Source organism: Pseudochaenichthys georgianus, chromosome 13 (genome assembly GCF_902827115.2).
Source record: "Pseudochaenichthys georgianus chromosome 13, fPseGeo1.2, whole genome shotgun sequence".
Lineage (NCBI taxonomy): Eukaryota > Metazoa > Chordata > Actinopteri > Perciformes > Channichthyidae > Pseudochaenichthys > Pseudochaenichthys georgianus.
Genome location: NC_047515.1, coordinates 4,789,444 through 4,803,469, shown reverse-complemented (window position 1 = coordinate 4,803,469; position 14,026 = coordinate 4,789,444). Strand labels below are relative to the sequence as shown.

Sequence of the window (14,026 nt, the reverse complement as noted above, 5' to 3'; positions counted from 1 at the left end):
TCTGCGGAGAGCATTTCGCCGCGATCCCAACTCATCTATTACCAACGTTCAGGGAGCTCTATGCAAGTCAATGGGACTCCCTGATGGTTGAAACTCGACGCTAAAGGGCCCCCCCCCTTGGGTTGGAAAGTGAAGACAGGGACCCTGACATAACGTCAACATAGGCCGAGTTGGGAATGAGAATGTGTTGCATAAACACCATATCCCAACGTGCATTGCGGCTAAAACATCCAATCACCAAGCTGAGGATCTTGCCTACGTCTGTTTCCGGTATTGTTTATGACGGATATATTTTGTTATATACACATTCCTTCACATTTTAATTTTAATTTACATTAAAGTATTTTGTGAGGCCTTCTAAAATGTTTTTAAATATAACTAGGGTTGTAGTTGAAGAGTTTGTAAATTAACATGAACCCAAGCTGTTACCTGGCAACGCAATTGTACCACGTCACGTCCGTTAATTCCACAAACACACACATGGATTAACATCGATTTAATACATTAATGTAGCCTTTGTTTCTGCTAAAAGAGGTGTCAGCCAGCTGGGGCAACAAGAAAATCGGCAAAATCGAGTGTGACTATTAAAAAATAAATAATTATTATATTAATATTGACAATAACAGCCGACCGTCGGGGTAGAGCATTTGCTTGGCATTTCCAGGTATATCTCCACTGGTTGGGCCATGTTAACAATACCGTGTAACTGTCACGTTTAAAGGGACGAAATCGTGACATCTTCACGTCTCCCAGCATGGTAAATCGTCACATGTTCACGTCTTGCCATGATACCGGGTTGAATCTGTGTGTCTCTGAGCCACAGCAGACTGATTCAGAGCGGGTCATTCTGCTGTTGGTTCTGGACTGATTCAGAGCGGGTACCTCTGCTGTTGGTTCTGGACTGATTCAGAGCGGGTCACTCTGCTGTTGGTTCTGGACTGATTCCGAGCGGGTCATTCTGCTGTTGGTTCTGGTCTGATTCTGAGCGGGTCACTCTGCTGTTGGTTCTGGACTGATTCAGAGCGGGTCACTCTGCTGTTGGTTCTGGACTGGTGTTGCTTGTGTAAAGCTGCTCCGTGTTCGGAGTCGCTGTGCCGCTGTCACTTCTGTTCCCTGATCTCTGCGTCACCGACCGATTTGATATTCATGAGACAGAAACAAATAAACAAAACTTTATTGTACAGCCGCGGCCGAAAAATCAGGAAGCAACGTTACTACGCTATAATCTATTATGTTTTGTCCCTGCATCAATGCAGAATCGTCCACGTCCGCATCGCGATGCATCGTAGAAACGATTAATTTCAACACCCCTAGTTTGCAGCCAGCTTAGCAATTTAGTCAAAACATGTATAAGTGCCAGAACACATTTCTCTGCGGCAACATTAAAGGCATCGTAACCCTTCTCCTTAGAAACCCTTTAATTTCATTTTAAGCATTTCAGTTTAAAATACGTATAATAATAATATTACATTTAATTGTATATCGCTTTTCAAAACACACAAAGACGTATTTTGTATAAAATTTAGAACGGATGTTTTTTTAATAGTAATTAGTGTCATATATATATTCTGAATAAATGTCCCTCTTATTTGTGTTTTTCAGCTGCCAGAGAGAACAAGTGATGTTTTCTTGTGATGGGAATGCATGGAACAGCTATGACCTCAGGAGACAGGAAGAAGAGCTTCCGACATTGTTCTAATTTTCTCCTGGAACCGGTGTTGAGCCCATGATAATGACATTGCATGAATTGATTTCTTAATCCTCTGAAGTCCAAATGTACTTTTTAATTTATATACTTTTGTTAATTATAAGCAATGGTCATGTTTTTGAGTGAAGACTACTGCATGATGTAAGCTGTGAACTGTCTTTAAAATAATGAGCATGATATATGGTAAATGGATCGGCATTTATTAAACGACCACTCGAAGCACTTTACAACACTAGCCAGCATTTACCCATTCACACACAAACACACAAACACACACACACACACACGCACACACACACACACACACACACACACACACACACACACACACACACACACACACACACACACACACACACACACACACACACACACACACACACTCTCTCAGGGAGCAGTTTGGGTTCAGTGTCGGCCCAAGGACACTTCAACACTCTACCTCCTGAGCCACAGCCGCCAATAGCTAATGAATAAATATGTGTATTGCTGAATACTTGTCTGTCATGATCTTTATTTTTATATGATTTGCTGTAATGGTGCTGGAAAGGTTTGATTTTATATCATTGTCACTATCCAGGGCCCCGAGCCTCGAACAAAGCACATTTTAGTCCTGACATGGCCCCATGTAGAGAAATAAATAAATATAACATTGGAAAGAAGAAAATAAAAGATTATGATGGCGCTATGGAGAGACTTTGATTGGTAGATTACAGCGCATTTGGGTATTGTGTTGGCATTGAAGTTTTGGGCTGAGAAAACGTTTTCAGGAAACAGCACCACGATATGGGTAAAATCAATGTGATTTAACAACTTTAAATTAAGATCACTTTTTGATAAAATACAGAAATGTGCACAAAACTCAGAAAACATATAATTGTTGGTTAAAAGATGTTTTTTTTTTAATTATAAACTGTTATTTTCCAATTATTAAAAAAAGAATGCAATACAGTTATTGGTATTTGTTTCAGTACACATATTTATTTCAGATACTTATAGTTACAGAGCCAATCCTGCCAATTCATCACACGTGAAAAATGTGACTTGCGGAAAACCCAACCCCAGGAGATTTTTAGAAATACTAACATTTAAACTACACATTCTGGTACACTCTGGGAAGAAAATAAATAAATATATTACTACCCTACATATTAATAATATTGATGCCATTGTTTGTGTTTCACTTTGTTCTGACAGCTGAACTTGCTGTTCCACACAGAGAGAAGAGCAAAGAGGAGATAGTCTGTGAATTATTTTAAATTGTGGGTAAGGGTAGATAGCTCCCATTGTTCTGTGACCTGTCAATCATCAAACCGGGGGTCATATTTCATCATGTGTTCATTTTTATCTGAAGTTGTACTCATGGATGTATAAAGAATACAGCAACAATCTTGATTCTGATCTTCTGCCAGAAGACTCGAAAACACATTAGCAAAGATGTTTTATTGAGAAGATGATCACTACGTGACAGAAGTTTTCAAAACCGTTTATGTTCCCCGGTACTTCCAGTCCAACGCCTACTGCATGCGCAGCGTTAGAAAATCGGGCCTTCAAACGCGACCCACCAGTTGAGAACCACTGCTCTAATGGGTCCGACTAGAATGACAAATGTAGCTTAGCGCAAGTTCAATCAAGAAGACAATATCATCTGGTGTCACACGTTATCTCAATAAGCGATCAGGGGCGTCACGCCCCGGCTAGCCAATCATCGCACCTGCTAACCCCTTTAAATCTGCTCTCCCCTCCCTGTCAGTTGTCATTTCAGGTGTCAACGCACAATGGTAGTAAACTAATACTCCTCTGCAAAACACTCAGAAAAGATAATAATAATCCTCTCTCACCACTTGTTACAAAAAGGTTCAATGAAAAAAACTAGGCATTAAATAAGATGGCTAGAGTCACGAAAAATGTATCCTTAGGTGCTTTTATTGACAGCCAACGTGCTGAAAAACACAAAGTAACCAGGATTTTACAGGAAGAAAACAAAAACCTCATAGTGATGTTACGTATTGCGCCGAGGCTTCGGAGCGTGTGTCGAGTAATCCCCGAAGCTTTTTATGAAGCATGTACCGAGGCTTGTATCGTTTTGGGCCAGTGACGTCACCGATGACAAACGAAGCCTCGCTGCCTGTCGATACCACGTGACTGCTTCAGGAAGCGATTCAGATCGGTTGAACCGTTGAACCACGACGCTCATAATACCCATGGATGTATACTAAGAACCATATTACCCCTCCTGTACCCGGGCCCGGTGACACGGTGGAATCAAGAGAGCTCAGACCCTCACTTATACTGTAGAGGTCGGAACATGTCATAAGTATTACCAGATACAAGCATAAATAAATGTAGGAATAAAAACATCAATAAATACAGGAATACATATGTTCCAGTGTTTTCAGGGAGCTTTAGTGTGTGTGCTGTGGCTCAGCCTGAAAGCAGTTGACTCATGACCGCAGGGTCCCTGGTTCAACGACTGAACAATACCTATTTTTTGTTGTTTATAAAAGCTACAACTAAATGAGACAATGTAGTTAATAAATGTATTCTTTGATATGGTTTAGCCTTTCTCAGGCTACAACATGGTTAAGTTTATGAATATTATTAAGGAATATAAATCCCTCTTTGCAATGTTTACCAGCCTCCTTAGGCTTTTCAATCACAATCATTGAACTGGAATAAAAACAATATTGTTAACATGAAAATATGATTTTATGTTCGTTGTTTAGAGTTATTCTAAGGCTTTACTCATTGGGAACTCGGTATGAGATAGAGCACACTGTTGAGATGTCCAATCTGCCTGTTTTACACACTTTGACCAACAGGGGGGTTTGTGTTCAAATGAAGCCCATGATGAAGCCTCATGAGATGAACCCTTTTGCGAACTAATTGGCTGGAAAGCTTCAAAGCTTCATAAGGCTTCATCACGCCATCACTAATATATACATTACAGGTCGAGGACATACAACTGGTACCTCTCTGCTCTACCGCCACAGTCAGACTCCCCTCAAAACACTTGTGGCCAGGGTTTTATACATGTTAAGCCCCTCCCCATAGGATAATCCACTATGTATACCCCTAACCAATGTCATTCTAATCTACAAACACATTCACAATGCAAGACAAATTACACACACCAAATCAAAATAGGTCAACATATTATCTCTTTGACCACAGAAGCCCCAAACAATAACATTTTTATACTTGCAAGAAAAGTGCCACCCGCGCCCATGCACTACATGGTATGCTCCAATTGAGCACAGGTGTTCTCACTGATTGAGCCTCTACTTAAGGCTGCTTCTTTCTGTGGCTCTGTTTGGCCTTCACAACCTTGAAGGAGAGGGTAAGCAGGTTACTTGCAAAAAGACTTCCAATAAATTAGTTTTGAACAAACAATGACTTGGGTTTTATTTAAAAAAATCTGTGTGCCTTTTACCATGCCCCTATGCCAACTGTGATGAAGGCTTCTTCACACCACTAGTTCTTATTTCAGGGAATATTCCCTTAACTCAACGCCAGTTCAATCATTACTTAAAGCAAGTTCTCATTAGATCCGGCTTATCACCCCAATTATTCTCGGGGCATTCGTTCAGGATAGGCTCAGCTACCTCCGCTGCTAATCAAGGCGTCTCATCCTCATCCCTGCAACAACTCGGACAATGGTCCTCCGCTGCCTTCACATCCTACATCCACCCGGACATCAGTGCCGTGCTGGCTATCCAAAGGTCCCTCAAACACTACAAATGGTAATTATGCCTACAACTGGTGGTGGTCAACACGTCAGCATGTACAGTATACGTGTCAACTGTTCTCATAACTGTCAGGCTATGACTCCGGGTCTGCGCACGCTAACTCTGCAAGTGCAGGTTGCGGATGTGGGTCCGCATTAGGTTTAACCCTGCGATGCAGGTTGCGGACATGGGTCCGCGTTAGGTTTAGCCCTGCGGGTGCAGGTTGCGGACATGGTCTGCGGTAGGTTTAACCCTGCGAATGATGTTTAACCCTGCAGTGCAGGTTGCGGCCAGTGGGTCCGTGCATGTCTAACCCCGCAGCCCGGAAGCGATTCCGGCGCCTCATCACGTCCCCATGTTAATCTCTCATTTCATCCATAGATCTCCGCAGCCAGCCGCAAGGTAAGAATTGCTCACAGCTCAGTACTTCATACTTCACTTCTTTTGGGGGTTCATCAGAGCGGTTCTTTCCCTCCTGAATGATCATCCTGCAAACCCGGGGCCTAATCGCCAAAACATCATTACAGTTACTTGTTGTAATACGTCAATCACTATTCCTGCATATCATGTGTCCCGATAATAAACATGTATTTCATACATCACGTCTCTACTGATTGAAATGTAGCTTAGCGCAAGTTCAATCAAGAAGACAATATCATCTGGTGTCACACGTTATCTCAATAAGCGATCGGTGGCGTCACGCCCCGGCTAGCCAATCATCGCACCTGCTAACCCCTTTAAATCTGCTCTCCCCTCCCTGTCAGTTGTCATTTCAGGTGTCAACGCACAACCCTCCTCCACCCCTTGGCCTTGTGTCTCCTAATACAGGGCCAAGCTAAAACCTTCTCCCTTCAGATCGGACCGAACTACTATCACCACCACCAGTGTCTAGACCCCGGGGGGTTCATCAGAGCAGTTCTTTCCCTCCTGAATGATCATCCTGCAAACCCGGGGCCTAATCGCCAAAACATCATTACAGTTACTTGTTGTAATATGTCAATCACTATTCCCGCATATCATGTGTCCCGATAATAAACATGTATTTCATACATCACTGATTGAAATAGCGTTCCGCCAATTCCGTCAAACAAGAAATCATTTAACCCTCCTATTGTCTTCGTTTCCCCCCCCCCCCCCTTACTTTGGTGTCCTTGGTCAAATTTGACCTGTCCTGTTTTAACTGCTATTACATTAACACAAAAACCATTAATCATCACCAAATTTCAAATTGTAAATATTGTATCAGACTACTGGTATACATGAAAAACTGCAGTAAATATACAAAGAATAGACACTGAACATGTATTGCGTGTGCCAGGTGTGATCCATGTTGGGTGATGGGCACATACAAGCGGGAAATATATCAAATTGTTCTGTGTATGTGTGTGCCAGGTGTGATTCACATGGGGGGATTGGGCACGTGTGTGTGTGTGTGTGTGTGTGTGTGTGTGTGCACGCGCTCGTGCGCTCGTGCGCTCCGAATGGTTACAAATTCCATTTCTTACCGGGAACACCATGGGTGTTACAAAGTTCACTAAATCATCCAAAATGCAATGAAAGTGGTGGTCAGCAATTGTATATGTTCAAATGTCTACTGTGAAGGATATCATAAAGCAGGGCTCAACGCTAACTTTTAAAAGTGGTTGCCAGGCTGGCAACCAGGCATCAGCTTTTGGTTGCCAGAATTGAAAATACGGTTGCCATTTTAGTCACCTTATATTTTAAATAATTAAGATACTATACAGTTATACATCAACTTAATAATGAAAATATGACACAAAAGAATTTTCAAATTAATTAACACACTTATTTTTAACTTAAGTGGTAGTAAACTTGTCCACCCTCAATTGCTGGTATAAAAAATACCAGTAGTGCAGCTGCTGTCATGTTCTTCACAGATCCCTCACAAATGAATTGAGCACGTCACTAGTTTCTTCGTCATCCGTTGTCTCCTTTTCAAATTTGGGTTTTCTTGACCTTTGTGCTGATCCCCACCATAGATCCACTGGCCCTTCAGCATTGAAGTCTTGGATTGGCCAGACAAATACATTTCTAATGTTAAATAAATGAAAACCATTCACAGTTAAAAATTAGATATTAATTATTAATGCTGTAAATTACCTTTAATATGTCTAATTATATTTAAAATGTGTTACCTTTTTATAGAAGTGATTATATTTCTATGCCAATATTTTCCTATGGTAAAGTTTCGTATTGCACTTTTATTTTGGTAGTAATAAGATCGGGACTCTTATTTTGAAGGAACTTTTACCAGAAGTGAATGCACAACGGAGCAGAATGTACAATCTATGGAAGCAAACAAGAGACAGAAGTATTTTAATTTTATTAGACACCGAATTTATATATAATAATAATTACTTTGAAAATCATGTATCTGAATGTTTTTGCTCCGAATTTACCTATGTGAAATAAAAATGAGAGCCGGGACTCGATTAAAAAAATTAATCTAATTAATTAGAGGCTTTGTAATTAATTAATCGAAATTAATCGCATTTTTAATCGCATTTTTAAGCACAGGGCCATCTAAGCTAATTTACAGATGGCCCTGAGCCCAATAGAGATTGCCCTGAAAAATGCACGCGGACGAAATGGCACGAAGGGTTTGGGGGGCCTCCGTCCCCCTAGACATTTTTTAATGTTTGCAGGTCTTAGATGCTGTCTGGTGCATTCTCTAGACTGAATTATAAGATGAACCACCACAATATTATATTGTACAATTTCAATTGTATTCTTCATTTCACTTGTTTGTTTGTTCTTGTTTGTGTTTGCTCGCTTGCATGCCCTGCATAGCTATAAGAAATACTTAAGTTGTTGGTCAAAACACTTTCCATCTGATGAAGGCAAATGCCTTCCCAGATGGAAAAAAGTAGAAAACATTACATTCAGTTATAACTGCCAAAACAAACATTATTTACACTATTATGGCCCCTGTTAAAAATGTTTGTAATGTTAACTACTGTAAGTTGGTCGAACGAATGCCTCCTCATCCGGAAGCTGACCGAGCAGACCCGAGCAGCAGTCGAGAGGAGCCGAGCGCATCCGCGAAGCACACGTCAGAGTTCCCGCCGGCAAATCTAAATATCTTCGGTCAAAATAATTTCCCTTTAGAGCAATACCGCTTCAGTTGCGCCACTTATGTGACAGACAAGAAGAGTATGTGACAGACAAGAATAGTCAACTCTAATGTCTAACACGTAATGTGGAGAAAGAGATGTCCTGTATGGGTTGATTGTGCGTTGATCTGTTGGTAATGCCTCGGGCTTCCGGTGGGCATGTAAACAAATGCATAATGCTGCGCTATACTTTGTGGCCTCATCCAGTTGCATAGCGACACTTATTGTGTAGTTGTCTTTTAATAAGCAGGTAGTCATGTCATTAGCTAGAACTAGCTGGATCTGATCGATATGGACATAAACGCGAGTGAAGTCTGACGGGAGAGAGAGATCAGCTGCTGCTGACGAGTCGAGACTCGACACGCAGCTCTGCATAACCACATGCAGCGGTGAGCGAAACACAACACTAACACACACTTCAGGTTAGAATATCACACGTAGCTATTTTAATTACCTCTCAAACTACCTAAACTAGTTATAGATATGTTTAGTTTTACTGTCGGGTCACTCATTACTAGATCCGCGAGCTGCATGATACTGGCATAATAGATTGCCCGATCGGGCAACCAGCAGGTGAGGCTTCATTGCCCGAGCTAAATACTAGATGGCCATCGGGCAGTCCTTAATGTCGAGCCCAGTGACAATCCAGTGAGCTGGTTATTTTCTCAGACGTGGACTTACTTATCCTGGCCCTGAAACCAGTCATCTGGTTGAGTGTGGGTTGGGTCAGGGTGTGGTTCCTTGCACTCGGAGTCGGGCTAACGTCCACGCTAGCTGCTACATGCTTTGCATTTAGGTGATACTTTAGGCTTGATGTGCTGCGGTGATATGCAAATTCTTTTTTGCATAATTTGCACACAACCGTGCTCTTATTGACACTTCCTTCCGTCCGTTTTTTAAAACAACATTTCCCATCCACCGGGCCGACCAAAGCGGTCTCATCAGCTTGTTCGTTCATGTTTGACTATTGTTCACCGTGGTTTGTTGTTGTTTGAAGTCCCATGCTGAAGTCATGAAAGTTAGTTGGTGCTCCAGTATAATCGGTACGCCTGAAACTCATCCAGTGAGAAACGTTCCGCTGTGCAAAAATAAGTGCGATTAAAATGCGTTAATTTTTTTAACGCGTTAATTTTTGTGTAATTAATTAATCTTAAAGGAATGGTCCACTCATTAGATAATTAATCAAAACTTCAGTATTTAGTGAAACGTTATGTTTAAACCATACCCTGAAGAAATCAGCGATATTCCCCGGTAAATAATGATTTTATAGCTCTTTTTTATCAAGACCTGTATATTCCGTCTGGCCGCCGCCATGTTTGCCATTTTCAGTAGTCACGTGATGGTCGTGACGTCATCCATGCGTTCACTTTGTCAACACACGGAAACATGGTGGAGTATTTCAGTTCGGACTCGTCAGCAGAGGAACAAGTTTTGACCAATGTGAAGAGATTGGATGGGGGAATTCAGCCATACATATCAGTATGACAATACGACACCCTCTGTCCTAAGACCCTCACATCGTACAAGGAAAAACTTCCGAAGAAAACCCACAGTTTAAAGGGAACATGGGCTAAACCATGGGAGAGCAACAGAGGAGGGATCCCTCTCCCAGGACGGACAGACGTGCAATAGATGCCGTGTATAAATTGAAAAGATAATACATTTGCAACATAGGTAGTCCAAATGTTTGAAAATGCATGTGTGTATAATGGGAAGATGATATAAGATACTATATGTATGCATGTAGTACCACCCTTGCTAGCGATTCCCTCTCTAGTTTAGCATACTCAGCTTCGTTGTCCCTGGCCATAGAATCACGATTTTATGGGGCCGGAAAAACTGGGGGGAAATACACACTAGTCGGTACTACGCTATATGGAAAGGCCACCAAAAACTGTCCTGGCCTGGACGTTAAAACGGGGCTAGCCGCTGCAATGGAAATGCGCTATAACATACCTTATTCTTACTCCGAGCACTACTTCTGCTCCTCCGTCGCTTCACACTTGCAGAGGGCGATTTCTCTACTGGCCGAACTGGTGTCCTGGTCGGTGATGACACCAGAAAGACCGATGGTACTGCATCTCAATTGAGTAATGGTTGTTCTTTAAATCCCATGTTATGTTTGATCATACTCTCAGAGTAGTCGTCCGGAAATGTGAAATGTTCGCTGCATACATGAGCCTGTAAATCTCTCGGTTCGGGCCGGCCACATTTCGCTAGCCACTGCCTCCGAATGTACTTCTTATGCTTACCTTTTGGCAACAGATGGAACCGAGCATTCCGTGGATTGTTCCTATCCGAATTATGGCAATATTTCGCGATACAGTGAGGCATATTTGAAGAGAGAAACTACAGTAAATAACATGGAGATCAACGTGTCTTCGAAAACCAAACGCATGGATTACGTCACGTCCGGGAAATGGCGGCGCCCACAGTGTTGATGTTATTTCGGTATATAATCAGTTTAAAATCACTGATAATGTCATCGGATTAAAAAAAAAAAAGAGAGACTGGCAGAGACTGGTCTGTTTTATCGGATGATAATTTTTTTAAAATGAGTGTCATGAGCATACCATTCCTTTAATTAACGCGTTAAAGTCCCGGCCCTAATGAAAATGTAAAATTTCAAGTGAAATTTGTTTTAATGGGTATGGGATTAGTTTTGTATCATAAAGATAAAGCAACACTTTCTCAGAATAAAGCAAAACTAATATGTTTAGGCTGTGGACCAACACTATACATTGACGGGGAAGGGGGTAGCAATAAAGATAACACCATTAAACAGTTACACAACATAACAGAAATAATATCGATAGCAGCGTCCCTAGCAACCACCTTGGTAACAATGAAAACGTCGCGATTTCCTGAAGTAATCTTCGTAATAACTAGCAAACTAAAGATCATGTACATCCACTGCACACATAATCTGAAATAACAACTCATATTTCTCGCATCAAATGACATCAAAACGCATTTTAATGGCCAAACTAATTTGAAACTAGGCATTTTCCACGAGAATAAAACGAATTTCGGCCATGTTTTCTTTTTCTGCAGGGAGAAATTTGAAGATCATGTGACATAGACGCCAGCCATGTAGTGTCTTCTGCCATCCTTTACTCAGAAAACATATTTGTTTCTCCGAATCGAAGGGGAAAAATACAAAAGCATTGCACACAATTTAAACCAATCAATGTTGTGTAATTAACAAGGATAATCTGGTGTTTTTTAGTCGATGAGTAGTGCAGATATCACTGTAAAATCAATCGACAGTAAGAGGAGTACTTACTTCCGGGTGTAAAATTCTCCGTTATCCAATGGGAATGGATGCTCACATTGCCTTTAAGGGCAGCCGGCATAAACGAATGCCGTGCTTCCATGAGCGTCAAATCCCGACGCAGATGGGAATACATTGCAATCAGTTGAAAGCTATTTGCGTCCCTTTATGACGCTGAAGGAGACTAGGAGCGTCAAAATTGGACGCCACGGACACTGACCAAACGTCGCTATTGGACGCTTAGGGAGTGAGAGTGTGTTGCTCTCCCAGCTTAGACGCGGTTTGATTGGCTACGGCTTCAGCTTCAGATTTTGGGAAACGGGATTTGATTGGCTGGCGCTGGCTACTCCGCCGTCTCCGGCGTCAGAAGTTGAACAATGTTCAACTTCTGACGCCGGAGACGGACCGCTCTGCTACCCACAATTCAGTTCGGCGAAAAAGCGAGGCTACGTGACGTCACCCCATTGAAAGTGAATGGGCAGATTGGAGTTTTCGACGCTGTCGACGCTGTAGTGTAGACGGGCCGTAACCAATGAGCACCTGCATGTGTATGAGAATGGCCCTGACACCATTTCAGCCCAGATTTACAAACTCCTGGCAGGACAAGCTCCAGCTCAATTCTCACACTGAATTTTAAAAAAGTGAGTGATGGACTGCAATATAAGAGGGACAGAAAGAGAAACTTTAAAACCATTCAATTGTTATGATGTGTAAAGACTGATATTGTTCTATAATCGTCTGAAACAGTTAAGTCATGATGTGAAACGGTTAACAAAGAAAAAGGGAAACTCAAGCTGCTGCTACACTTTATTTTATTTATCTAAAATTAAGCACTTTTAAGATGTACATATTTTCAAAAGCTATTTTATTTATTTTCTCTATTTTATTTGTAAATGCAGCCCGAGAGGAACATTACACATATCCACAGTATTTAAGTAATGTTAATTTACAATAAATATTGTTGTTTTTGTACTTTCTTTATTTGATTGGCAGTCAGTTGTTGATTACATGCAGACGTTGATAAAGCTAAAGGTCACTTCAATATATTTCACACTAATTCATGAAGCAAGTTAGACATTTTGATGTTCCGGACCTTTGCATGGGGACATTTTCTCTAACGACCTCGTTGAATTTTAGTTGAAGACCCCTGATGTAAACTATAAGTATTTTTTCTTTGTTTTAACATAGGTTTTTGTTTGCAGTTCTTGTTTCTTCTTTCTCAATGATCAGACTTTTGCTCTCGCTGCAGCTTTCTTTTGCCCTTCCTCATTTTTTGTTTGAGATTTTGACACAAACATCCCAGGTGGGCGGGACTTTCAGGGGTGTGTCCCCATTGGCTACTCAGTTTTTGAATGACAGCCCACTACACCACAGATCATACAGTGCAACTCATGCAGCAAACTCCGGAGTCCACTCGGCCACGTTAGTGTTGGGGTCTCCTGGAGTTTCATGAACATATCGGACTTATCTTATGGATTGCTGTGCATTATACTTGTGATGTGTAGTTTATACTTTGTTCCAACTTTAAATATTTTAATACCTGAACACACTGCTGCTGTTAAATAATTTCCCAATTTGGGATTGATAAAGTGTCCGTCTGTCTATTTATTTATTTTATAGATTAAAAAAATACATCTATGTATTTTCAAGCTAAAGGTGATGCACAATATAAACTGTATACTATTATTTTTCAAAGACATGTTACATTTCAAAAGCATATATTGCTATGTTTAGGACAAACAATTAAATACTGCTTTAATTTAATTCTACAATATAAAAGTGGCAGATTTGCTTTATGAAACAGACCAGACCTAGGCTGCATAACAACACAATTAGGAACATGCTCACATCTTACTATGTTGGTCTGAAGAGCTGAAGCATTCATACACAATGGATACAAACTGTGTTGTCTCATTCTATATCCTGTGAGAAAATGATATACATTTAGCATTAACAATTCGACATACTATTCCTGGCCTGAGGAAGATATGAATAATCAACAGATTTGAATGGAATCTCTAACATTTTCATGTAGAATAAAGACAAAAGAGTGATTATACAAATTATATTTATTGAAATTTGAACGAGAAGATGAAGTCTCAAAGAATGTTTTAAATAAAAGTACATAAAACAAAAAGGTGGATAATAATAAAATCTATTAAATGTATTATGTAAAGATATTTGG

General features: G+C 40.8%; 1 protein-coding gene across 2 annotated transcripts in view; it reads left to right on the top strand.

Annotated features, from left to right (window-relative positions):
• The window catches only part of LOC117457655 (Na(+)/H(+) exchange regulatory cofactor NHE-RF3-like), a 33,781-nt gene extending 31,125 nt beyond the window's left edge, over positions 1-2,656 (top strand). For both annotated transcript variants that reach the window (XM_071205309.1, XM_034097844.2), the window contains one exon: positions 1,603-2,656. In XM_071205309.1, the coding sequence (XP_071061410.1) occupies positions 1,603-1,635 (33 nt within the window). In that variant the 3' untranslated portion in view covers positions 1,636-2,656. The remainder of the gene's footprint in view (positions 1-1,602) is intronic.
• Positions 2,657-14,026: the final 11,370 nt, after the last annotated feature.